Source organism: Bos grunniens, chromosome 9 (genome assembly GCF_055505025.1).
Source record: "Bos grunniens cultivar Pamir isolate PY7600 chromosome 9, Bosgru_T2T1.0, whole genome shotgun sequence".
Lineage (NCBI taxonomy): Eukaryota > Metazoa > Chordata > Mammalia > Artiodactyla > Bovidae > Bos > Bos grunniens.
The window spans coordinates 16,416,781-16,443,064 of NC_141173.1; the positions used below are offsets into that span (position 1 = coordinate 16,416,781).

At 35.6% G+C, this 26,284-nt stretch overlaps 1 protein-coding gene across 7 annotated transcripts in view; it reads left to right on the forward strand.

Moving 5' to 3' along the window:
- The window catches only part of MYO6 (myosin VI), a 157,367-nt gene that overhangs the window by 123,779 nt on the left and 7,304 nt on the right, over window positions 1-26,284 (forward strand). For 2 of the 7 annotated variants that reach the window (XM_086316879.1, XM_086316877.1), the window contains exons 21-34: window positions 2,066-2,196; window positions 2,282-2,359; window positions 4,274-4,403; window positions 6,382-6,472; window positions 8,019-8,169; window positions 9,673-9,881; window positions 10,538-10,616; window positions 11,487-11,650; window positions 14,398-14,424; window positions 14,834-14,863; window positions 16,630-16,668; window positions 20,361-20,464; window positions 23,023-23,154; window positions 25,758-25,784. In XM_086316879.1, coding sequence (XP_086173005.1) covers window positions 2,066-2,196; window positions 2,282-2,359; window positions 4,274-4,403; window positions 6,382-6,472; window positions 8,019-8,169; window positions 9,673-9,881; window positions 10,538-10,616; window positions 11,487-11,650; window positions 14,398-14,424; window positions 14,834-14,863; window positions 16,630-16,668; window positions 20,361-20,464; window positions 23,023-23,154; window positions 25,758-25,784 — 1,392 coding nt within the window. The remainder of the gene's footprint in view (window positions 1-2,065; window positions 2,197-2,281; window positions 2,360-4,273; window positions 4,404-6,381; window positions 6,473-8,018; window positions 8,170-9,672; window positions 9,882-10,537; window positions 10,617-11,486; window positions 11,651-14,397; window positions 14,425-14,833; window positions 14,864-16,629; window positions 16,669-20,360; window positions 20,465-23,022; window positions 23,155-25,757; window positions 25,785-26,284) is intronic. The other 5 variants (XM_086316880.1, XM_086316881.1, XM_086316882.1 and 2 more) reach the window with 5 other exon arrangements.

Here is a 26,284-nt window from a genome sequence, read left to right on the forward strand (position 1 = left end):
ACTCCTGTGAGCCACTTCCTACGTTGTATGCAGTGGTAGGGCAAGCCAGGGGACTCAGACAACGCTCACACTTCTAAGGGTGCTTGTTTATTTGATATACATGGGCAACAATTCTGACAGTACCAATTAAACCTTACTTTTATTTCTCCAGACAGAGCCAGAGCCTTGATCTAGTTCTGGAAATTTCTTTCCATAAGAACAACTGCCTTTGTGTTCCATTATATTAAATGTAATATTATATTTAATTCAGTATTAAACTTTATTTTATGGTAATATATAACATGTTATATATTATAGTAGTATATATAAATTATATATTACATATATTATATAATTATATTGAAAATTATAATAGTTATATATGTTCACTGTAACAAAAATTAAATGGTACAGAATAATATACTTAAAAAGAAGTCTCACTTCAAAAAGGTGACCATTTAACTCTGTGCCTTCAACATATTTTTTATACTTGCTAGAGCTCTGCCCTATTATTTTTAATTAATACATTATATTCTGTCATATGATTGTGGTATAATTTGATTAGTATTTAAGTTATTTCTGTGTTTTGTTTTACTAGCAATGACCCAGTGAATTTATAGACCTTCTCTATGTGTATCTTTGCCCACATATGTGGCAAGTTGTAGGATAGATTCATAGAAGTGAAAAATCGTCAAAGGGATAACTTACTAGCATTTAATATTAATAATATAAATACTTGTTCCAAATTGCCATCTGAAACTGTTACACTGGTTTACTCTCCCACTAAGAATGTACATGTGTGTTTTCCTACATTGTCATCATCCCTGAGTATTATTGGGGTTTTACCCCTTTGCCACTCAGATTAAAATTCAATCTGATTGCCTAGAGAGACTCTCTTTCCAGTAGATTATTTTAAAATAAAAACCTACCCATTTAAGAATACTTTATAATTTTATTTTGCTAATTAAATTTTTGACCAGCAGAAATTTATTTTGGTTATAAGGAGTGAGGTACAGATCTTATGTTATTTTTGTTTTCCTTATGTCTAACCATTTGTCCTAACACTTTTTAATTGAATAATCTTATTTTCTTCATCGATGTAAATAGTCCTGTAGACTGAAATCCAGGTCTTTTTATAAACAAAAGTCCTGGTATTATCAATAGTTGACCCTTTTCTTATGCTGTTCCTGCCATGAAAAGCTCACACTGACTCAAGGCTCAAATTAGTCATTTACTAAAGTTATACTGAATGTCGATAGTCATCCTGTAGACTCTTTACCCCGGTAGACTAGACTAGCTCCTTTGAGAGGTGAATGAAATGGGGGTCTTTAGAGTGCCATAGTCTTCTGTCTTCTCCATTTGCTTTAAGCGCTGGTGAGAACCAGGAAATATGTTTGACTTTGTCTTGGAAACTCTTAATCTTACTCCAGAAGTAATCTCAGAACTTGGAAAATAGCCAAATGCAGGTCTTTGCCTTGTATACTGTGACACAGAGGTTTCCAGCAGAAAAAATAGATACAAACTACATTTGAATTTTCAGGAGACCAGTAGTTTATCTCTAGAAAATATAGTCAAGCTAGTTTTGCTTTATTTTCATTTTCTTGCAACTTATTTTATTTCTAATATTATGCCTTTCACACAGGGACACAATGAACATCACTTGTAGATATCTTCATTTATTTCTGTTGGAGAAATCTGTGTCTTCACTAAAATAGAAAATATGCATGTGTTTAAGTTTGACAGATTCTATAGCACTGCTCTCAAAATCCCGAAGCATCTTTTATTTCCAGAAATAGTGTATTAAAAAGTAATTTTCCCCCACAGTCTTAGCAGCACTAAATATTATCAACATTGAATATATTAAAAAAAGCTAAAGATGAAATTTGGTTGCAGTAGTTTTTAGGTGGTGGATAAGTTGGGAACATAAGCATGATGTAAGTATGATATTTTCTATGTAATATTTCATTGCGGATAATTTCTGTAAATTACCACTTTTAATTTCTAAAATTCTTTGATCATTTGCAGATTATGTTTGGACTTCTGTATGGTGATTGGCAGTAAAACTTGTGTTTGTTTATGAATCTAGGTATGGTGTCTGTCTTGGACTTGATGCAAGGTGGTTTCCCATCACGAGCTTCATTTCACGAACTCTACAACATGTATAAAAAGTATATGCCAGATAAACTTGCAAGATTAGATCCAAGACTATTTTGTAAGGTACACATACTACCTAAATTGAGATTTATTAGCTATAAACTCATTCTTATTAATCCCTAATTGGCACTTAACTTTTATTTTTCAGGCTCTTTTTAAAGCTTTGGGCTTAAATGAAATTGACTACAAGTTTGGGTTAACTAAAGTATTTTTTAGACCTGGCAAGGTAAATACATTTTTATTTTAAACTGTAACATAATTAGTATGGACAGTTGGAGTCAGTGAATATTTTTAAGTGTTTAGTGATGTATATTATTCTTAAATTAGATAATCACTTAGAGCATGCATATATATATGGGACACACATACACAAAATTTTCCCACTGGTGAGAAGTTTCCAATGTATAGCACTCTATAGAGTTTTTGTTTTTTTTCCCTCTAGCTTTAGAGGTATTGGAATCAGACGATTGTTTAGTTGAATTTTTACTTAAAATAAGGGTTAACCAGGAATACTTCTATTTTAAACAAGTTGAAAGATTTTCTAAAACATTGATTTGGTCTTCAGTAATTAAAAGTTTCACAGTACTTTTGAGTGTTCATTGTGAGAACGAGATCTGTTAGAGCATGATAGATGTATTGCATGTAGAAAATTAGACTGGAGTCTGTGCTGACGTCTGTCAAATCATAGAAGGGATGGCTGTATGCATACTTTTGTACTAATACAGTTTTCTTAGGCTACCCATAGTTTTAGTATTTATAGATTCTTGCACTGGTCTTATACTATGATACAAAATTGAGTTATGGAAGATTTCATGACTAAATACATATGAGGCAGAAATACTTACTTCCCATTCACAGTCTGTTCATAGTATTTTCACCACTCTTGACTTCTTTAATATTGATTGAATATTGCTTTCTCATAATTTTAAACACAAGTATTATTATGTAATAGACAACTATACTTGTTTGACTTAGCAAAATCATTCATAAATGTTGCTTTCTCATAATTTTAAACACAATTATTATTATGTAATAGACAACTATACTTGTTTGACTTAGCAAAATTATTCGTAAATATCTCTAGTGCCTTGAAGGCTAAATTAATCAGATAAATAAATCTGACTTCACATTTTGAGGCATGAGATGAAATCTGTGTAATGCATTACCAATGTATGCCCTTTCCTATGAATATTTTTACTGCAGAAAACCTGTATCATCTCTTATCATAAATGGAAGCAAGCTAAAAGAAAATGAATATATAAGTATTCATAGTTGGCTTAGCTGTAGTCATGCATATTTATCAGAAACTCAACATTTCTTATTTCGGATCTATAATAACTATTTTAGGGATTTATGGCTTGATAGAGAAAGCACTTGGTTTTATCTGCCTCCAGAAAAATTAATCATTCAGAAGGACACAGTGCAGGCACAGGGCAAATTTTCAAAGATCTTTAATCTCTGTTACCTTTAATTTTGATTATAAGAAGCTGTTATTTTGATAGGTGTGTGACATCCTCAATATATTGTAGTGGGATATTCGGTAAAGGATAGAAATCAATATGTAGTTTGGTGGTAAATTGTGGAAATAATGCATTTTGTGATTTAATAACCTAATAGATGTTTTATTTGTGTTGTCTGTCTCTTAGTAGCAGTTTCTTCTTTCTGATCAAAAGAAGGATGGGGTTGGGAGAGACATGGTAGTTTTGGTGGTACCCAATTTTATAGAGCTGACCTTTGCTTGTACAGTTATCTGGGAATATGGATTTGCCAGTTCAGAGATATGCTAGACTTTTTTTCATTCTTCTCGCCATAAAACCTTTTTACCTATCATCTATAATGGTCATTTAAGATTTTTTTTTTCCTACTTTTTATTATTGAGTCTTCTAACTAGCAATGAGTAACTCACCCTCCCCGTAACCTCTACAAAACGAGTCCTGGAGGAAGGAAGAGAAAGGCAGCAAAATTCAGTCACGTGTGTCTGGGTTTGCTGTGAAACTCCACTGAGACATGTCTGTGTAACGGGCTTGTGACCCCATACAGAAAGCTAGATTTTGATTTGTGTTCTGGTTATTTTGTATCTCACTGTGTGTTTAAGCACGTCTGTCTTTTGATATTATTAGTCAATTATTTGATTTCCCAGTTTGCAGAATTTGATCAGATTATGAAGTCTGACCCTGACCACTTAGCACAGCTGGTGAAGAGGGTCAACCACTGGCTAATCTGCAGTCGCTGGAAGAAGGTCCAGTGGTGCTCGCTGTCCGTCATCAAACGTAGGTGTTTTCTTCCACTCTCAGACCTGGAATTATATTGGAAACATGTTGGTTTGTGGAATGTTATTAATTTGTCTCAGTGGTGAGAGCTAGGCCACAGGGACTGTGTCACTTACTCACACTATGTCCCTGGTTCCTCACGTAACACCTTACATGTAGTATGTGATAAATTAGTACTTGTGGACTTCCTCAGCTTCTTGAGTGTATGATACTTAGCTTCTTTAATCATATGTATTCAAATTAATTTCATCTTGTTCTAAAAATTCTATCTCACTATCTTGACTCCTTCCCTCTCTCCCCAACTCTCTCTCCCTTGCTCCCCTTTCCCCTCACCATACCCCAGTCTCTGGGACTTAAACCAGAACTTTTCTTTCCACCCACATGGCGTCACCAGAACACACATTGAAAATTTCACAGTTGTATTGTCTCTTCTTTCTTGTCCCTGAAATTATGCCAGTCACCAAACTCATTTGATTCCCCCTCCAAACACTGCACATCTTTCTCCTTGTTGCCACTCTCTTCATGGAACCCCTCTCCCCGGCTTGCATAGTGACTTCAGCAGCTCCCAAACTGGTTTTCCTGGCTTCCCAGGCTTATCTTCCCAGAGTCTCTAATTAAAAGGCTTTGATTATATCTTTTCTGTAATACAGGGCAAAGTCTAAAGTCTTAGAATGTTATAGCAACTACTTATCTCTGACCTAAAACAAGGATGAGGGACAGAATAATTGTGGGTTACCTGATGGTGGTGGTCTATGCAAAACCTTTAGTCATAGGGAGTACTGTCAGTAACTTGATTAAAATTTTAAACCCCCGCCCAACTTTCCACCTTACCTGGAACAGTGCTAGAGGCACAGGAAAAGGATTCAGTACATTTCCGCTTACTAATAAAAAAAAAATTCCTTTGACCTAATGAGAAGGAACCATGTAAGCAGCATACAACCATGAGGTCTTGTTAGTCAACTGTAATATAAATAAAACTATAATAAAACAAGATAACAGAAGCTCTTTCCCCATGACTTTCCGACTGAAATATGATCATACTTTTCACTATAGTTAAATGCTTTCAGCTTTAAACATTGTATTATGATGGAAAACGTATTTTATTAACATTATTTCTACTATACTATTTGTTTGTGGACTATATTGTGCAGTGGTCAAGTCAGTAAGTAGACAGAATCGTTGCAGGATGTTAATGGGGAATGTCTCCAGGTCAGATTAGTCTAGGATATTCTGACTGACTGAAGTTAAGTAGAGTCCTTTGTGGTAGGATCCTTAGAGGCCACACTCAGTATGTTCATTGTGAATCTTCAGAAGGAGGTGTAGCAGATAGCTTTTCCTGACTTACATTTGACAGGTGAATCCTTTTTTCAAGACACACCTGTTGGACTTCTGTGGTGATACAGTGGTTAAGAATCTGCCTGCCAATGCAGGGGACATGGGTTCAGTCCCTGGTCTGGGAAGATCCCACATGCATGGAGCAACTCAGCCTGTGTGCCAGAACTACTGAGTCTGCACTCCGGAGTCCCCTGCAGCTACTGAAGCCCATGCAGCTAGATCCTGTGCTCCACTACCCTGTTGAGAAGCCACTACAGTGAAGAGTAGCCCCAGCTTGCTGCAACTAGAGAGCTCACATGCAGCAATGAAAAAAAAGTGCACCTGATAAAAAAGAAAAAAGACACACGTTTTAACATTTCCTAAGCCAGTATTGCATAGGGCAGTTTGGGACACATTAGTGTAGTGTAACAAGGAAATAGCATATTTAAACTGTACACTTAGTCATATAGTTGATACACTTTTTGTTTTAAGAAGTTTAAGGAACTAAAGGAATGTGCCAATTTTGATATTTGGTATAATACGTTCATCAAGATTTTTATGTTTCTTGAGGATTGCTTTGTGGAAATGAGTGGTTTTTAGAAATACTGTAAATCTAATTTAAGCTAAATAATTTTCTATCATTATATTTTCCTCTTACACATAGTGAAAAACAAAATAAAATATCGAGCTGAAGCCTGCATTAAAATGCAGAAAACTATTCGAATGTGGCTTTGCAAAAGGAGACACAAACCTCGGTAAGATGAATAGAGTCTAAAGAATCCAAGATACCTGTTTATCCTAATATAAAATGGCTATAAGGTCAAAATGAAGAGCAGTTTGCATACTCAGAGTTTTCTTTTTCCTCGTGTTCTTTGTAAAAAGATGTTAGTCTGTTACTTATTTGGATGTTAATTAATTTCTTCATTCATTCATTACTTGCCTCATTCTGTAAAAGGATTTGAAATAGCATAGATTCAGTTCAATTCAGTTCAGTTGCTCAGTTGTGTCTGACTCTGTGACCCCAAGAACCGCAGCACGCCAGGCCTCCCTGTCCATCACCAACTCCCTGCGTTTATCCAAACTCATGTCCATTGAGTCAGTGATGCCATTCAACTATCTCATTCTCTGTCATCCCCTTCTCCTCCTGCCCTCAATCTTTCCCAGCATCAGGGTCTTTTCCAAGGAGTCAGCTCTTAGCATCAGGTGGCCAAAATATTGGAGTTTCAGCTTCAACATCAGTCCTTCCAGTGAACACCCAGGACTGATCTTTAGGATGGACTGGTTGGATATCCTTGCAGTCCAAGGGACTCTCAAGAGTCTTCTCCAACACCACAGTTCAAAAGCATCAATTCTTCAACGCTCAGCTTTCTCTATAGTCCAACTCTTATATCCATACATGATTACTGGAAAAATCATAGCCTTGACTAGATGGACCTTTGTTGGCAAAGCGATGTCTCTGCTTTTTAATATGCTGTCTAGGTTGGTCATAACTTTCCTTCCAAGGAGTAAATATCTTTTAATTTCATGGCTGCAATCACCATCTGCAGTGATTTTGGAGCCCCCAAAAATAAAGTCAGCCACTGTTTCCACTGTTTCCCCATCTACTTGTCATGAAGTGATGGGACCAGATGCCATGATCTTAGTTTTCTCAATGTTGAGCTTTAAGCCAACTTTTCACTCTCCTCTTTCACTTTCATCAAGAGGCTTTTTAGTTCTTCACTTTCTGCCATATGGGTTAGATTAGAGAAATGTAAACAGTATAAGAGATTGAAAGGAGCTGTTTTATACTGATTATTTTAGTGACTTGAGTTTATTAGTAAATGTCAAATTGACATTGTTTTAAAAACATCTCATTAATGTTTTGACCATAATTTTCAAGATTTTCTGTAGGAATTATACTGTGTCACTGTAAATTTAGCCTTTATTTCTTATTTGATTCTTTTATTATTAGAAATTTTAAACGTGGAGGTCTGAATAACTGTTCATTTATAACACATTTTCAAAGCAATTAGTCTTCAAAGTTTTTCTTTAAATTTTTAAAATTTAAAGAATTTTAATTCTCAAATTCTTCAGTGTAAGTATAGAAGTCTTAAATCTTACTGACAGATATTAATGTCATTCACATCCATATTTGATGATTTCTTTTACCCTCAACAAGAGACCTTAAAAAAAAGAACAATATTGCATAACATGAAAACAGAAGTATTCTATTTAGTCATATTTTTAGCATTTAATTAAAATGAAAAATCTATTTCTATGATTAAATGGTAGAATTAAACTGATAAAGTATTATCTTTGCAGCATTGATGGCCTGGTTAAGGTGGGCACACTGAAAAAACGGCTCGATAAATTTAATGAAGTAGTAAGTGCATTGAAAGATGGAAAAGCAGAGATGAATAAACAGGTCAAGGACCTTGAAATTTCTATTGATGCTTTAATGGCCAAAATTAAGGTATGTAGTTTTAACCCAAATGACTTTTGACTTTTGAAAACAGTTTAAGTTTTTTTGTTACTATATTGAAATTTTATAGAAAAATGTCCTTTTTTAAAAAAAATACAGACTGTTATATGTGTTGAGTCTCAGTGATAAGTGATAGTCATATTAATTTCTCTACTCTGTGTTTGAAATTTTTCATAGCAAAAAAATTAAAATGAAGACAATTTTTGTGCAATTCATTTGTTGCTAGGAAAGATTTTTCCAAAATATTAACTAAAATATTATACTCTTTTGGTAAGCTTTTGCAAAATCATTACTGAGAGAAAATTAATGCAAATTATTTTGTTTCATGTTTTTCTACTTTCAGAAACTAATTTTTAAATTTCAAAAGTAATGTAATATTTTCAAAAATTTGGAGAAAATCTCCTCCACATCTTTACCCCTCACACTAACACATTCAGCTATATACTATTACATATTCCTCTCAATCTTATTTTATATGCACATATTTTTGCATCGTTCTTATAAGGTACATTTTATTTCACATTCCTATCATTATGTTATTGCCTCATCCCTATTATTAAATTATTTTCATATAGGTTATATCATAAATTACTTAACTATTAATTGAAATAACAATTTTCTCCCATATTTTGTAAGAAAAAACAAGAGGGCCTCTTTGGTTTTGATTTTTGTTTGATTACTAGTGGGATTGAAAATTTTTTCTTTGTGCTTGTTTGTTGATTATGTTCTGTTTAGTCATATCTTTTTCTATTATATTTTAGGGCCTCAATGTTTTTCTCATTGACTTTCATAATTCATTGCAGTTACGTGAGATATAATATCTTAAAGTGAGGCTTTTAGATACTTTCTACAGATAATGATAAATATTGGAGTAAGAATGGAGAAAAGTCAAGAGAAAACTGAAAATGCTTTGGATAGCTATTTGGGTAGCCTTAAAATCAGATAGATCTGATTTTACAGATCTGTCCAGAGCCACCCCTGTTTATGCAGTATTAATCAATTAAAATCAACCCAGCCACATTTAAGAATATCATCCAACAATTTTGGGTATAATGATAATTCCTTAAATATTCCCGAGGTATTATTTGATCATTAATATTAAAGGGTAGTAAATTCTGACAAAATTAATCATTTCTTAAAAAATAAACTCTTAACTACAGTATATTAGTTTGTCCACAGTACACTCTTAAGATACTTGATTGATAGGAAGTAGACTCAAATTTTGTTCATAGAGATAACTTAAATTTTTTAATATTATTTAATATTTAAGCAATATAAAAAGATAATGGGCCTACTGCTAAGCAGCTTTTTCAGTTTTGCTGTGTATGTGTATGTTGGTTTGTTTTTTTTAATTGTGGTAAAACACATACCATTAAACTTACCACCTTAACCATTTTTTAAATGTACAGTTCAGTGGTGTTTAGTGTGTTCAAATTGTTGTACAACAGAAGATATAACTTTTTAAGTGCACGTCCATTGTATTGTTTCTTTAAGTCCACGATGATGACAAGGGAACAAATACAGAAAGAATATGATGCTCTAGTTAAAAGCTCAGAGGTCCTTCTCAGCGCATTACAGAAAAAAAAGCAGCAGGAAGAAGAAGCAGAAAGGCTGAGGCGCATTCAAGAAGAAATGGAAAAAGAAAGAAAAAGACGTGAAGAAGATGAGCAACGTCGAAGAAAGGAGGAGGAGGAAAGGCGGATGTAAGGCATTTATGTTGTTGCCTTGGATTAGAAACTGACACCATACTGAACTCTGAAGTGTTGATGGTGGTTAATGAATATTCTTATCTGTAAAAGTGATATTCCTATATTTAAATACTGATTTTAGAAGAAGTTTGAAAATGGAGAAAGTAAGCTCACTTTACAATAACATAAAATGATTTTAACTATAATCTGAATTTTGGTTAAACTCACACCTGAGGGTTTCTTAACTTCTTTTTGAAACAGACTTTCATATTATTTTATGATCTAGGAAGAAAGTACTTCTCAGCAGTTTTAAAACTGATAAAATTTTGGAAGTTTGCCATAGTAGGACAGACAGAAGGAATATGAGTTGTCTGATTGGAGAGGCAGTGTGTTCAAGACCTTACAAATAGGCTTGGTAACCAAGTTAATCCAGAGATGTTAAAGGTTATGGAATATAATTATATTTCTTTTGTTTCTAAAGAGCTGCTATCAAAGTTATATTTTATTTTTCAAAAAATAAGTTAATAATGTAATAGCCAGGAGGTTAATTTGATTTCCCATTTTGTAACATTTATTTATTAACAGTTAAACTTTCTTCTGAAGAGTTCCTTATTTTCTGTTAATTTTTGAAGAGTTTTCTAATTTTTTTCTTTTTTTCTTTTTTTTTTTAGGAAACTTGAGATGGAAGCAAAGAGAAAACAAGAAGAAGAAGAAAGAAAGAAAAGGGAAGATGATGAAAAACGTATTCAGGTCTGTACTCTCTAGGCAGTCAGACTGAATTCTTATTAAATAGAATCTGCAAAACTGTAAAACAAGATCTTCATTTACTAGATAAATTGTCTTTGATTTATCTAGAGAGCAAAGGCAGTTTCAGAAGTGGTTATGGGAAGGGACTTTGGAGCTAGGGAAGTGAGTTCAAATCCAGCCTCTCTGACAGCAATTGTGATATTGCAGGAGTTACAGTGAGTGACTGTGGGCCACAGTTTTCTTTCTGGGATGGAGATAAATAATAATTGTGAGCATTAAATGAGGTAATACCTATTAAAGCATTTAGAACAGTGCCTTGTTTAGTAAATATTAGTTTGTTATTATTCAGAGGGGGAAAGTCAGATCAGCATTCAGTCACAACATAATTATCTCATATTTTAAAATGTTATTTTATAACTTTGTAGATGCTAATATTAGTAGGATTAAGATTTTCTCTCTACCTCCACCATCTTTTTTTTTTTTTTTTTTAATCCATGTCTGAGAATAATTAATCCTATTTTGAGTATCTGTCTGTCTTGGCTTTCTGATTTATCCTGAACACAACCAAGACTTTAAATTCCTGAAATCTGCAGTGTAGGTGTTAGTATTCAGGTCACACCAAGGCTACTGATGTAATGTTTGGGAGACTCATATTCTAGTGATAGAATGGCGGATTCTTGGTTTGGGCATGAGGAAACATTAATCATAATATAGAAGGGGAGAAGATGGGATTTTTCTGGTTAAAGAGTATGTATTTCTTAGTTTAAAAAAAAAATGAAAAGAAAAACGTGTATGGAGCAAGTGTGCAAAGTGAGGGGGATGAGCAGGTAAACAAGCGGAGATGCCCGGCGTCAAGGCCTTCTGTGCCGGCAGGCAGAGGTGGAGGCGCAGCTGGCCCGGCAGCGGGAGGAGGAGTCCCAGCAGCAGGCGGTTCTGGAGCAGGAGCGCCGGGACCGAGAGCTGGCGCTACGTATCGCCCGGAGCGAGGCCGAGCTCATCAGCGACGAGGCACAGGCCGACCCTGCGGCGCTGCGCAGGTACGGCGTGTGGGCCGGGGGCGGGGCGGGGCACGCAGGTGGGCGGGGGCACAGGTGGGCGGGGCACAGATGGGCGGGGTGGGGCGCTCGGATGGGCGGGGCGATGCCGCCTGGGCAAGGGCGCTGCTGCTTTTACTCACCTGTTGCCTTGCCTCTCCTTCCACGGAGAGGGAAGTAGGGGGAAAATCACGTTGCTTAGGTCCTGGTATATTTGCCACTTAAAAATTTATTTGTATTTACTTTTACCCTTAAGTCAGTGAAACTGTTGATTTCATCAAGCTGTGTTGAAAATTAAAACTGCTATTTCAGTTCATAACTACTTAAAGGAAACATCTTGGTTTACTCTGAAACTATCAAAAAAATATTGTATAAAGGGTAGACAGTTTTTAAATATCTGCCACTAGATACTGGCATAAAAATGGTGAATATGTTATAATCCAGCTTAATATATTTGAGGCTGGAATGTATTGCAAATTTTTCAAATGTATCATGTACCCTAACCCCTGAGAAATTTTACACATACACATACCTTTCCCCATTGTGATTTAGAATAAATAAGATTTACCTTTCCAAGAAGGCAGATTAATCACATGGAAATAACTTTGCTCCTCAGGTCTGAATTATCTCTAAATAGTATGGAGTGTGGAGGTGTCAGGTCAGTTTATTTCTCTTCCTTGGTTCTTGTCTCCTTGCAACAAAATTTTGGAGCAATGGACCAAAAAGCGTTAAACAATAGACAAGTTACAGCTCATTTCAGCTTAAGCAGACATATCTTTTATTAGTCGGACACTCCCAAAGGAGGGCTCCTCACCCTTCCTATCCACTCCTCTTGGCTTCCCTCTTTTATTCTTCCAGTCTCCTTTCTGTTATGCCTGGTTCAAAGTAGGGCTTGTACCCTCCACCAGTCAATGAAAGGGAATGCAAATAGGCATACCCTCAAGGCCGATTGACAATCTCAAGTTATATAACAGCAGACTGTGTTGCTTATGTCTTCGTATAATTCAGTCTGTTATAATTAGATTAGATGTAGAATATTCATCAGCCCTTACTGGGCTCCTCATGGCCAAAGGTTACTTGGAGAAGCCTCTTTGTATCCACTATGTTAGTAGGGTGCCTGTGCAGGAGGTGCAAAGTCTGTGGTTATCTTGTAGCATCTGTGAGCTCTCCTAGGTGTGTCTGGGATGGAGTTTAGAAATCAGATTGCATTCTTTTCAGCCAGGCCTCCCCTTGCTGCTCATGTCTAACTTCCTACTGAACAGAGGACTACAGAAGTTCTTGGTAAAAGTTGAAGGAAGGTTTTACTATAACAGATTCATTTTTAAAAATATAGAATGTACAGACATTAGTTATTATTATTTATTTGTAAAAACAAAACTCAGATGTGGAATTCCTTTATGCATAAGTACCTATGTTGTATATATATGGGGGCCTGTGTGTAACCATACTTTTCAGAATGTCCAAGTGCTGTTTATAACAAAATAAGTAAAACACAACCACTAGATGTTGCTATTTCCTTGTGAAAGGTAGAAAATTTGGTCCACATTGGAACGTGGCAATTAGATTTTATTTAGCTGAAAACAAAGACAGGTAAGGAAAAGGGTATGTTAAGTTGCCTTTGCACGTTTTGTAGTGAATGATTATATTGGGGAACTCTGGAGCTTGAATTGTACATGAAAGTTATATTTAAATTGAATAGGCCTATGTGTTATAATAATTTTTGAGCTCATTGGTTTGGAGCCACTCTTTGGGCTCTTAATTAACTAACATTCTTACTATAGTTAAAGTGAGTTTGCTTGATACTGGCTTTTTAACTGCAGGTTCAGCCCAGCTGCTATTCAGTTCCTTCCACGTGCCTCTTGGTGATGTGTCTGGAGCCTTTGTGGATAACCAGCTAGTGGGCTAGGCCGGGTTCCCAGTGAGCCAAGGCTGGCCATGATGTGTGTGAGGCAGTTCCGCACTTGACACAGCTGACATCATAAAGGCTGACGCTCTTTAGTGAAAAACTCTTAGGTGGAGCCCTTTTTGGTATTTATGGCTTAACTCTGTGTTTAAGCATTTGAAATATTTAGCTGTATCCAGTGTCATTCCGTGTACTGTGAATAAAATACTAGCTCATATGTGGATTCCTTCCCATCCTCAGAAAGATGCAGTTCATCCAGTGTGAGTGGTCTTGGATAGAGTGGAGCATTTAGGAACTTTAGCATAAGGTATGAGCTACCATGATTTAAATTAAACAGCATTAACTGGGTGATGGGATCACTATGAAGTAATTAGGAGATACATAAGTAGTTATGACTTGAACCGCAGAAGAGTTTTAGTTCTCCTGTGGGGTAGCTGTAGGGATGATGTCCCCTCCTTGGACTGTCCCTTCAGGTCCTTTCTGCCAGCTGTCTTCCAGGAAGCTTTTCCTGACCCTCGGTTCCCTGTGAACTCCTTCACTTCTGAAGTGCCTGGTTATTTTATACGCTGTACTACAAGCATTAACACTTTATTGTGGATGATGTTCTCTATGTATTTTCCCATGTTTGATTATTTTATCTTACTCCATGGGCTACAACTAAGTGTTTTTGAGTGTTTATGTTACGTTAGTTAGCACTGAACTCTTTCTAACATGTTTATGAGTAAGAACCTAAGTAACTCTGTTCTCAATATATGGCATGAAAGTGTTCTTGGGGTGTGTGATACATTTAAAAATATATATGTAGATAGATTCTGCTGCAGTAAACAATTTTAAGTTACTTTTCCAGCTTGGATTTCCATCCAGTAACTTCTAAGTAAGAATTATTTCCTACATATGTAATGTATTTCAAATTATGATCTCATTTAATAACACTAATGATCCTTGATGCAAAGTAATGATTTCACATTATCTAATATTATCATTTCTAGATTCTACTAAAACCAAACACAAACCCCACATGAGTAATTTTTTCAAATCCAGATATAATATATTCACTCTTTAATTTTCATGGAATGCCTTTAGTTTATTCTTTTCTAATCATTTGTAATGAAGATTTAAAAACATTAAAATTCTGAGTGTTCTCATACATAGGTTAAATAGAGATAATGGAGTTTTGAAAATCAATTTGCAAAGTCACTGAAACACAAATTTGGCACAATCCAGATTTCCACAGTTCAGAATTGGTTATGGTATTGACTAAAATATGTGTATTCTTTTCACAGAATTAACGGAACAAGACGCACAATGACACCGTATGTCATTTCCCTTTTAAAGTTGACTTAATCGTGTAACCTTTTTTTTCTCTTTTTTAATAGGTTGTGGATACTTTTTAGGAGAAATATTTTCCTCATTGAAGTAAATTTTACGTCCTTGTTACTATCATCATCATTGTTATTTTGCCCAGGAAAGATGTTTATGCTCCTTTTTGGTGTTCAGTCACAGTAGTTCATGATTTGGTTTCTTTCCTTGTGTTTGCTAACTTTGTTTCAACTTTAACACCCATTTTATGTGTTTTTAATTTCCCTTACTGATGTCTTTATAGAAGTAGATGTAGAGATATAAATAAGAATAAGCAAAATATTTAAAGTATTTGAATCATGGCAGATAGCTGTCTTTCAGTATGTGTAATAGTTTATTCTGCTAACACCTAAAACAGCTCATAATTTGAAGTTATATATATGTATTGTTAATTGTGGTGTTTGTGTATCTTTTTGTTATGAAAATCTCCCCACAGAGAGAATCTAAATAACATTTTGGGATATACATATACATTATATGCATAAAATATACTTTTTACATATATTTTTGTATATGTGCTATATATATAAAATTTGGAAGTTTAACAGCTTTTATTTTTCCAGCTGTATCCTTTGTACTGAAGGTTCTTAACTGTATCAGATCCCAGTACCAATAACAAATGTTTCATAAATGATGCAACCTCCTTTAATAGTTTTCTCTAAATAATACACATAAAAGAGAAATAAAAAGACAGCAGTCTATAATTATTTTATTATATTTTATTTATTTTTATTATATTTTATTTATTTTAATATGAAAGTGCTGACTCTCAACTATAAGAAAATGATAGTAGGTACTCAGATGTTTTCACATATACAAAGAATCACCATGAATGCAACAGCTACCAATGCAAGTTGATGTAAGAAATTTGTTTCAGTCAGTTAAATGCCATGAATCTTCTCCTTTATGGTCAGGGCCCAGCTCTGAGTCCTGAAGCAAACATGGCCATCTTCTTTTCTCTTGATTTTTGCTGACTTATAAGATTTTTGGGGTTACCAGAGTCTGATGAATAGAATGAATGAATGATTGATTATGAAGGAAGAGAGCAAAACAGGAAAATAAAATATTAAGGAAGCCGATGAACATGATTACATGAACATTCCATTACACAGAATTAAGCAGATTTTGAGAAAAATTACAGTCTTCTGGTTAATAAAAAAAAGTACGTTTTTGCCTTTGGGAAATGTTTATCCTTGAAAGGTCAGAACACTTCTGATCTTTAATTTAACAAGTACTTGATTTGAATATTTTTAGGCATGCTTTGATTTTGAATTTTAGAGTTTTGAACACCTCAGACTCTTATTTAAACTCTGACACCATAAAATAGATCATTTGGTGTACCACCATTATGCCCTAATTAATATTTACCAAGCAACCCCAGTGCAAAAATCCTTGTACATATTCTGAATTCCACCAAGTTCCCTGTGTGCATTTAGAACATGCTGATTATATTCTATATGTGAAAATATCACAGGAGCATGGCTCTCTCTCATGAGACTTTATCCAAAAGTTGCTACTGCAAAAATGAAGTTCAAATAACTTTAACTGGAGTCAAACAAAAATTTTATTGTATTTTATGGCTATATATCAAAAAGTGTATTACCAACTTTTGCAAAGTAAAATAATAGTGTATGGTTACTAAAGCAATACTCTTATTGAAATTTTTATTATACTTTTATATAGTTGTCTTATATAACTTGGATTATTATTTTTCTTATAGGGAACAAATGGCGAAAGAGATGTCAGAAATTTTGAGTAGGTTAGTGCAGTGTAATTTGGGGAGATAAGTGTCACATCAAAATCATATTTTCATCACTTGGACCAGAACCTGTTATATAGAGTAGCCTGTTCTTTCCATGTAAATTTTCTGTACAAGAAATGTCACTCTGCTCTCTTGCCACACTAACGTAGAAAAAGGTTAAAAAAAAAACAACAACCAGAGTGCCTGTAAATTGGCCTTTTTCAGTGGGGATACAGCTGGTGTTCAGAGGGGACTGTCCCTTGTTGCTGGTGCTGTCGCACTTGCCAGGGACCCCACCAGTTCGGTCTCAGTGGGGGAACCCTTCCTGTCCTTGTGACGGAAGGGACACTTTGAAATGCCCCCTGAGGGTGGTGCTGCCCCCTGACTGAGACCCACTCTGCCTGGGGAACGGAAGAGAAGTGAGGAAGCGTGTGGCCCCAAGGCCCCTGCCCACCATAGCACAGGGAGGGAAAACCAGGTGTAAAAGCTGAGCCACCAAGGAATGGAACTTCCCGGCAGGATCTGGTCCGTTACCACCTGGATATGAATCAAGAACCTTTTAACTTTCAATTCTGAACTTACAGAGCTAATTGAAAGTGTTCAAATTAATTTTTTTTTAAATCAAAGTCAATTTTGCCACTGCCTTACTCTGTTGTTCACATGATTGTCTTTATAACAAGTCTAAATAATCAGTCGTTGAAAGTGAAGCTTCATTTTCTATCTTAATACTTCCAAAGATGAGGGTGGGGGGCATTTAAGTGAATTTGATTTATGTACTTCTTAGGATGCTGAATATGCTTTTTAGCAGGTGTATTTTTCTTTGAGGTACTATGAATTAAAAGTTGGTAACAGTAAAACCATATTTCAAGCAGTAATAATTTGAATTCAGTGTGATTTTTAGAAGTATCAAAATACATCTTATGTATATCAACATCTCATATATATTCGACAGTCTATAAAGCTGTATAATGTAGAATCACTTTCTCTTTCAAAAGGAAAGAAAACAACGGCAAAAACCCATAATTTGAGCTACCTTTAGAAAAGACTAGTAGAAGAGCTAGGAAGACAAGAGAATTTTTTGGTTAAGCTTATTGAATGGTGGTTTCAGGATGCAGAAAAGAAAAAACAGATATTTGAATAATGTTAAAAGCATAATTTATTGTTAAGGGTAATAGGGAGAGCTTGCTGACACACAGCTGGCACTTTTTGAGCAAAACATTTAAGAAGAAAAAGCTCCATGAAGAATGCCAGTTACACAGCTTATGAAGAAATTCTACAGTGAACTTGACACAGATTGTAACCATGAAAATTCAGGAAGGACTAAACGGGCACACATTATTCTTTAACTTGGCATATAAGTGACTAAAAATCATCATGTCTAACAATTTTTAAGAATGTAGGGTGAAGTATGCTACTTTTTATTCTCTAAAAATGCATAACTACCCCTTTCGAAGAGTCATAAGTACCTTGTTTCAATTTTAAGCTTAGTACTGAAGGAGTAATTTTATTTCAGGAAGGACGATTCATATTTTCAAGCATCGTTTTTAAATAACATAAGTCTCATTAAGTGTCTTATGTCTCGGTTGTTTGCCATGATTGCTGTTGTCTTTCAAAATGTAAAATGCTGAGAAAATACGAGCTCATTTTGAACATTGTACCATGATCGTCCCTCAGGAGCATTACTGTGAAACAGCTTATCCCATTTAATTTTTAAACTATTTATTATTTTACTTTTTATATTGTAAATATATGTATTTTATTTTTTATTTCATTCTATTTTCCCGCTCAAACGTTCCTACCAGTTGGGGCATATTATAGTACCTGTACCCTTTGGAATCTCCGTTATCTGTCTCGTGACCTACAACCATTTTCCTTTAATTTACTAGTTGTCATATTATTACTCACTGAATACCAAGGTGTGATTTTTTTATCTGCTTATAGAACTTTTCAAACTTTTGACCTGAACTCAAAAGTCACAGGAGTTTCCAGGCTCCAAGCAGCTCTTCTAGCTTATATCTGGAGACTTCTGCAAAGGGTGGCAGTTTGGCTACTCCCCTGGGGACTTGTAAATATCCAGACGTCCAGGGAGAGTCAGCCAGTAGGAATGGTTGGGGCTTGGTCATCTGCAGCTTCCAGCAGTCTGCAGGTGACTGGCCCTTAACCCATCATGTGCTTCTCATGATCTTAAAGTATGTGATTTTTTTAACAATTTTCAATTAAAGTATAGTAGATTTACAATATCGTTTAAGTGTATAGCACAGCAGTTCAGTTATACACACACACACACACACACACACACACAAGTACCTATCTATCTATATGTATATACTTTTTTAGATTCTTTTCCCTTACTACATGGATGGGCTATCCACTCCAGTATTCCTGGGCTTCCCTGGTGGCTCAGTTGGCAAAAAATCTGCCTGCAATAAGGGAAACCTGGGTTCGATTCCTGGGTTGGGAAGATCCCCTGGAGAAGGGAACATCTACCCATTCCAGTATTCTGGCCTGAAGAATTCCATGGACTGTATGGTCCCTGGGGTCGCAAAGAGTCAGATACAACTGAGCAACTTTCACTTCACATAATCACATAATACTGAGCTTAGTTCCAGGGCTATACAACAGGTCATTGTTGGCTATTAATTCTATACATAATAGTGTGTATATGTTAATTCCAGTTTCTCAATTTATCCCTTCCCCACTACCTTTTCCCCTTTGGCAACCATAAATTTGTTTTCTGTGTCTGTGATCTTTTTCTGTCTTGAGAATAAGTTCATTTGTGTCTTTTTTTTTCTTTTAGAATCCATATATAAGAGATATCACTTGATATTTGTCTTTATCTGTCTGACTGACTTAGTACGATAATCTCTAGGTCCATTCATGTTGCTGCAAATGGCATTATTTTATTCATTTTTATAGCTGAATAATATTCCATTGTATATATTAATTATACCTACATCTTCTTTATCCATTTGTTTATTGCTGGACATTTGGGTTGCTTCTATGTCTGGCTGTTGTAAATAATTCTGCTATGAACATCAGGGTGCATGTATCTTTTCCAGTTATAGTTTTTTTCTGAATATATGCCCAGGAGTGGGATTGCAGGGTCATATGGTAGTTCTATTTTTAGTTTCTTAAGGAGCCTCCATAGTGTTCTCCATAGTGGCTGTACCAATGTACATTCCCACCAGCAGCATAGGAAGGTTCTCTTTTCTGCATATTCTCTCCAGCATTTATTATTTGTAGACTTTTTGATGATTGCTGTTCTGACTAGTGTAAGGTAATACCTCATTGTAGTTTTGATTTTGAGGAATATATGTATATACACACTATATATATATAAATGTATTAAGTCTTGATGATCATATATCCATGAGTTAAAATATTTAAACAGGTGTGGGTAAAATATTTAAACAGATATTTTAAATTTTTAAATTAAAAAATATTTAAATCAGAACTTCTGACTCCATGGTACTAGAATATTGGAATCAGAAGTTCTGATTTAAAATCTAATACAAAAATGATGCAGTGGAAAATTTTAATTTGCCTGGGCATTCCATAGAATACCATTCTTAATCTCATCTATTAAAGATAAAAAAATTATATTTTCCAGGAGTTGTTTCCAGTTTGCAAACTTAGGTTCATTTTCTTGTCTATTTAGTCAACATTTTGTGTTTCTAGTTTCAATATGTAAAAATGTGTAATAATTACAGAGGCCCTGCTGTACAAGCCACGAAGGCGGCTGCTGGTACCAAGAAACACGATCTTAGTAAGTGGAAATACGCAGAACTCCGTGATACCATCAATACTTCTTGTGGTAAGTGTACAGGGAGGATGAAAAGTGGGAAAGTTCCGTAGCTGGCAAGTAAATACCTAGATTGGGGTGGGAATTTTATTCATATAAATTAGTTGAAACCATTCTCTTTTTACTCACACCTTGCAATGAAGACCTAGTTTCTTCACAAAGCTAAAAGACAGATATTAAGTTAAATTGATTTTGCAGGCCAGAGAGGAAGAGCGCAGAGAAGTTACAGTTGGGGCTGTATCAGTGACTGACTGTCCTAACATGTGCTTCCTGGTGGCTCAGACAGTAAAGAATCCTCCTGCAGTGCTGGAGACCTGGGTTCGATCCCTGGGTTGGAAAGATCCCTTGGAGGAGGGCATGGCAACCCACTCCAGTATTCTTGCCTGGAGAATCCCTACGGACAGAGGAGCCTGGCGGGCTACAGTCCATGGGGTCACAAAGAGTTGCACCTGACTGAGTGACTAAGCACAGCACACAGCATTCCTGTCATTATTCGTTGCTGGGGTCCAGCCCCGGTGGATCCAGGAAATTCAAAGGGGAGACGGCTTCGGCGATCAGGATACGATAGAATTAAAGATATAAAGAGTGGTTAAATAGGGATAGCTCAGCGAAGAAATTCAGTGAAGAAAAGAGCCTGAATAACTTGGTTTACCTGGAAAGCCAATAAAACTCCAAGACAAGGAGTTTGCGTCACCTACATAGGCCGCAGGCGTCCTCCCATTCTCCCGAAGGAGAGGAGACACTAAGGCCTCCCCGGTCAGACCTTAGAAGCCCAGGCAAAATTAGTAGGCTTGACGAGCCTCCACGCTCCAGATGGGAATTCAGCAAGAAGGTGAGAGAAAGAGCGACATGGGGAGACCAAGCTTCAGTGAGCAAGGCCCGCACTTTATTTTCCAAAGTAGTTTTTGTACCTTAAGTTGTGCATAGAGGATAATGGGGGAAGGGGTAGAGTCAGGCAAGGTCAGCAGTCCTTGATCCTTATTGAAGCCAGGCTTTCTTCCTGCAAACTTACCATATGCAAAAATTTAGGTGATTTACATCATCTTCTGGCCAGGAGGCCTATTAACATTTTATGACCCTTTCTTCAGAAAATTTATTTTTCTCTAAAGGTGATTATTCTAAAGTGAGGCGCCACCCTCTGAAAGCATTAGATAAAGTTGCATTCCTATAGGGCAAAGATGTGGTCAGCTATAACAAGAAAAGAATTAACTCAAGGGTCCAAGGTTACAAACATTAAAGCTACTACTTACATTCCTATACACCAACTATATTAATCAGTACACTCCCAGGGACACAGTAGGTAAGGGATATGGAAACTTAGCAGCAAACATTGGCCCAATAAATGAAAACCCTTCACCGATACAATTTCTAATCAACCCACTATACTATACTAATAATCTTCTAACTGCTCAAAGGAATCTGTATTTAGAAAGTTTAGAACATCTCATGCCTCTCACGGTTGGGAGGCTGTGAACAATCACATGTGGCCGGAAGAACCTGTTCAGGCAGGCTAGAGAACTTCCAAAGGAGTTTGTGAACTAAAACACTCTTGTCACGCCCAGGAACTTTATTAACTGGAGCTCTAAGTTAACTCTTTTTCAGAGAGAGAGATGGTGATGGGGGACAGCCCTCCATAAAGTCAGAGGTGTAGGTGAGAGCACAAAGCAGTAAAGAAGGCAGACTCTGGTTTTGGGGGTAGATGCTCGAGAATTTCCAGGGGGACTCCTGAGGCTCGATCCTGCCTTTGCGTATGCCTCATGAGCTTTGCCACGGGCGGCGTTCCTCACCCTGGCTCCCGGCAATTCGTAATAGCTAAATGCCTATGTATCAGACCCTTTTGGTCCGTGAGCTCACTTGCTTCAGCTGTGGCCGACTCTTTGCAACTCCATGAACTGTACCCCTTCAGGCTCCTCTGTCCATGGGATTATTCCAGCAAGAATTTTGGCCCATAAATGCAGAGTGAAAAATGGCAGTGGAGTTTTTCCTTTTTAAAGCTGTTTATCTTCCAACAGAACAGAGTAAAATACTGTATCCAGGGGCTCCCACACAGTTGTGTTCACATGTCAGTCACAGTATTTGAATTTGGGACCCTGTAACTAGGACCTCAGATGTCATAATCGTACAGGACGCCTCACTATTGTTCTTTCCCTTGTCACTGAGTTTATCTGCATAATTACAAATGTAAAACATGCGGTGCTTGTAAATCTAGCTTATATTTGAGCACAGTGACTTCTTATTCTATTATTCTGGTCTGTGACCTTGGACAAGTGACTTAACCTCTCTGATCCAGGTTCCTTATCTATAAAAGACCTATTTGGTCCAGAGTTCTTGTGTGGAGTAAAGATATAAGATAGTAGTTATGCATAAGAAAATGCTCTGTATTAAAAAATAGTATTACCATGAAAGTACTCATCTTTGTCAATAATTGGTTTACTTTTGATTTTGTACTGTTAATTTAAAAATGAAACCTTCATTTAAAAATATGTTTATGCCAAAGAATAATTATGCTAGAGAACTAAATTAGGATGTTAATTGCTTTTTTTTTTTAAATCTTTCTATGTAACTGATAGATATTGAGCTCCTGGCAGCTTGCAGAGAAGAATTTCATAGGCGACTAAAAGTGTATCATGCTTGGAAATCCAAGAACAAGAAGAGAAATACCGAAACAGAACAGCGTGCTCCAAAGTCTGTTACTGATTATGGTAAAAACACATCTGTACTTCTGAATGTTCCAAAGTATATGTGTATAATTACATGTAATTATGCATAAGGCATTTGGGTAAAACTGTCCAAGTTTCCTCTTACTTTAGAACTGTGGGTCCACTGATCCTGACACAACCATGATAGCTTGTCTTTCAAAGTATTATTTCTGTTAGATACATCTTTAAAGTCATATTTGTTTATAAGTATTGAATTTACTTGTTAAGATAAAGTCTAGGGGTAAAAATTATCTCTACTGAGGAAGTTGTATGATAATGCTGTAAATACGTATTCTTTCCACATATGCATATACAGACATATGTAAAGATTAAGTGTGGAAATATAAAGATTACTATGAAAAAAGAATATTTATTGCAAATAACACTTTATAATACAGTGAAAATATAAGAGTGAGAAATAGTACCTTGGTTAGAAGAATTTTCCCTCAACCAGAATTTGATTTTTTGACTGAGATCCTAAAAATGAATTTTGCTACTTTGCTGTTCAAACGGCAAAGCTGTGTATGTGCAATTGGGGAATACAGCAGAAGAGTCATAACCTAGTCAAAGCACATACTAGCTTTAACATTTAGTAAGAATAACTGTGAGTTGTAATTTCAGTCTTAAAAACAATAGTTAGAATTTCATTTATTCAACTTACCATAGGAGTAGTTTATTAGGTTAATTCTGGTTAATGTCAAGGTGACAGCATATTAATATCTTTTTTTTTTAAAGAGGTATATTCCCAATTCTTGATAGTATAGTTTAGCCATGCATGACCCAAGCTGACTTAGGAAATGAGCTCACGGTTATATTTTGTCTCCTTACTACCTTCCTAGCAAATAAAACAGTGTTTGATGAAAGGCAATTAGGTGGTAAAATTTAAGTGTTTCTAAGCTGTTGCAAAGGTTAGATTGAGGAAGGGAAGTGTTATTAGTAGTGCTAGTAACTGCTTATGGGTGTCATCAATCAGAATGTAAGACTCTTGAAAGAGCAGTAAGCTTGCCTTGCAACTAAGAGATGGCAGGTGGAAAGCCCTCTAAACATTGCTCTTTTGTAACTACCTCTCTCTTCTCTGGTTTAAAACTTTGTCTCTAGGAATTGAAGATGATGCAATGATTCCATTCTCTGTTCACTGTCTGTACCAAGTTCCTACCACAGTTGCTCTGTTTTGTGAAAATGACAAAGGAGTATTTTTTTTAGCGATAATCTTTAGCTGTAATGTTCTAATCATGACCTTCAACTGATTGACTTTCATTATATTCTATTTTAAAATTTATGCATCTGAATGATTGCACTTCTTTAAAGAAATAAATGTTCTCATATTTGACATTCACATTTTTAATGAATATATAAGTATTTATTGTATTATTGTACCAAACCAAACTTTGGCACCTTACTCAGCCAACTTTGCCCCAAAAGGAGCAAATAAAATGTGGCTTGCCTTACTGGTTCCCATACTGTTTCCATTCATAATGTACCACTGGGAAGAACAACAGAGTAGATTAAGAAAATTTCCCAAGGGTCCCATCCAGGTATGTGAAGAAAACTAGGACTTGTGTATGAACATACTCCACATATATGTAGTCTTCAGAGAATTTTAATTGAACATGGTGTATTTTCAGGGTAGAAGGTAACTTCTGCTCTGAAAAGTACATTTTTATTTTTCTCTCATGTAAAATTTATTCTGACACAGGAGTACAGTTGAAAGGTGACGAGCACCAAGATGCTTAACAGCTTATTTGAGAAAATTCTGTTCTCCAGAAGGTTTCCTAATGGTGCAGCTGCTTGACTTATAAAAGGAATGGCTATGCAGTTTAATATTTAGAAGGATTAGAAGTCCTTAATTTGAGAAAGCAAAATTATGACAACGTAGCAATTAACAAAAATATAGCCTTAAAGAGTAAGACATTGACAAATCATGATTAGTGTTAAGAGTTAGGAATTGGGAGGCTCAGAAACCCTTTTCCTTTTGCTGTAGTAGGGGAGCACACCCCTCATCACATTTACCCTGGAAAGAGGCTTTCAGAAATAATTTTGGGGGGTAGTAGCAAATTACCCAGTAAAGATTTATATTTACTTGCTTGAAACAGTGACTTTGGAGAGTAGTTTTATTTCATCATCCCTAACTAAAAATGTTGTCAGCTTAAGATTTAAGACAGTGTGAAGAAATTAAAACCTGCTGAGTATATGTAAGTGTGGTAATGCTTTTTCTCTATATAAAAAGCATTTTTAATGAATTTGTGAATTATTCTCTTCCCTCCCTCCCCTACAAAAATTCTAGTAATGCTTTGATGGTACTCTCATGTTGATTATTAAGTTGCTGTTTTGGATTTTTGTTTGGATATTGCTGTGTTTAAAAATTAAATTTTGGTCCTCTTTCTATGTCTATCAAGCAGGATGTCCCCCAAACATCAAAATAGATTTTTAAAAGTTGGAAAGCAGCATCTACTTGTAGGTTATTATAGAAGTACTTGGCTATGGATAGGGAATTTATCTGTTAGTCACCACCTCCATTGATGGGAAATCGTTATGAATTAGAAGAATGCTTATATAACATTTTTGGCATTTTTATCTTTTCTTCAACATAAAATATTTGTTCACAGATTTTGCACCATTTTTGAACAATTCACGTAAGTCAATGGGTGGTTACTCATGAGCTAACTGGAAGATGGGTTAAAAATACTTTATAAAGTACTAACTTATTCTAAACATTGTTTTGCTACAATTTTAAGGTGAATTGTGGTACATTAATTTCGGTTTATATGTACTAAGATACTTAATTTGAGAGTACTTTCATTTGGATCACTCCAAAATATATTTGCAGAAAAAAATTTAATTAATCTGTTATTTTATAAAAGTGCTCAGTCGCTCAGTCATGTTTGACTCTTTGGGACCCCATGGACTCTAGCCAGGCTTCTCTGTCCATGGAATTTTCCAAGCAAGAATACTGGAACAGCTCACCATTTCCTACTCCAGGGGATCTTCCCAACCCAGGGATTGAACTCTAGCAGGCGGATTCTTTACCAGTGCTCCACCTGGGAAGTCCCTATTTTATCAAATTACTTCCTTTTTAAAAAACCTAGCATTTTAAGTTGAGTATATACAATTCTTATTGTAGCAAAACTCTATC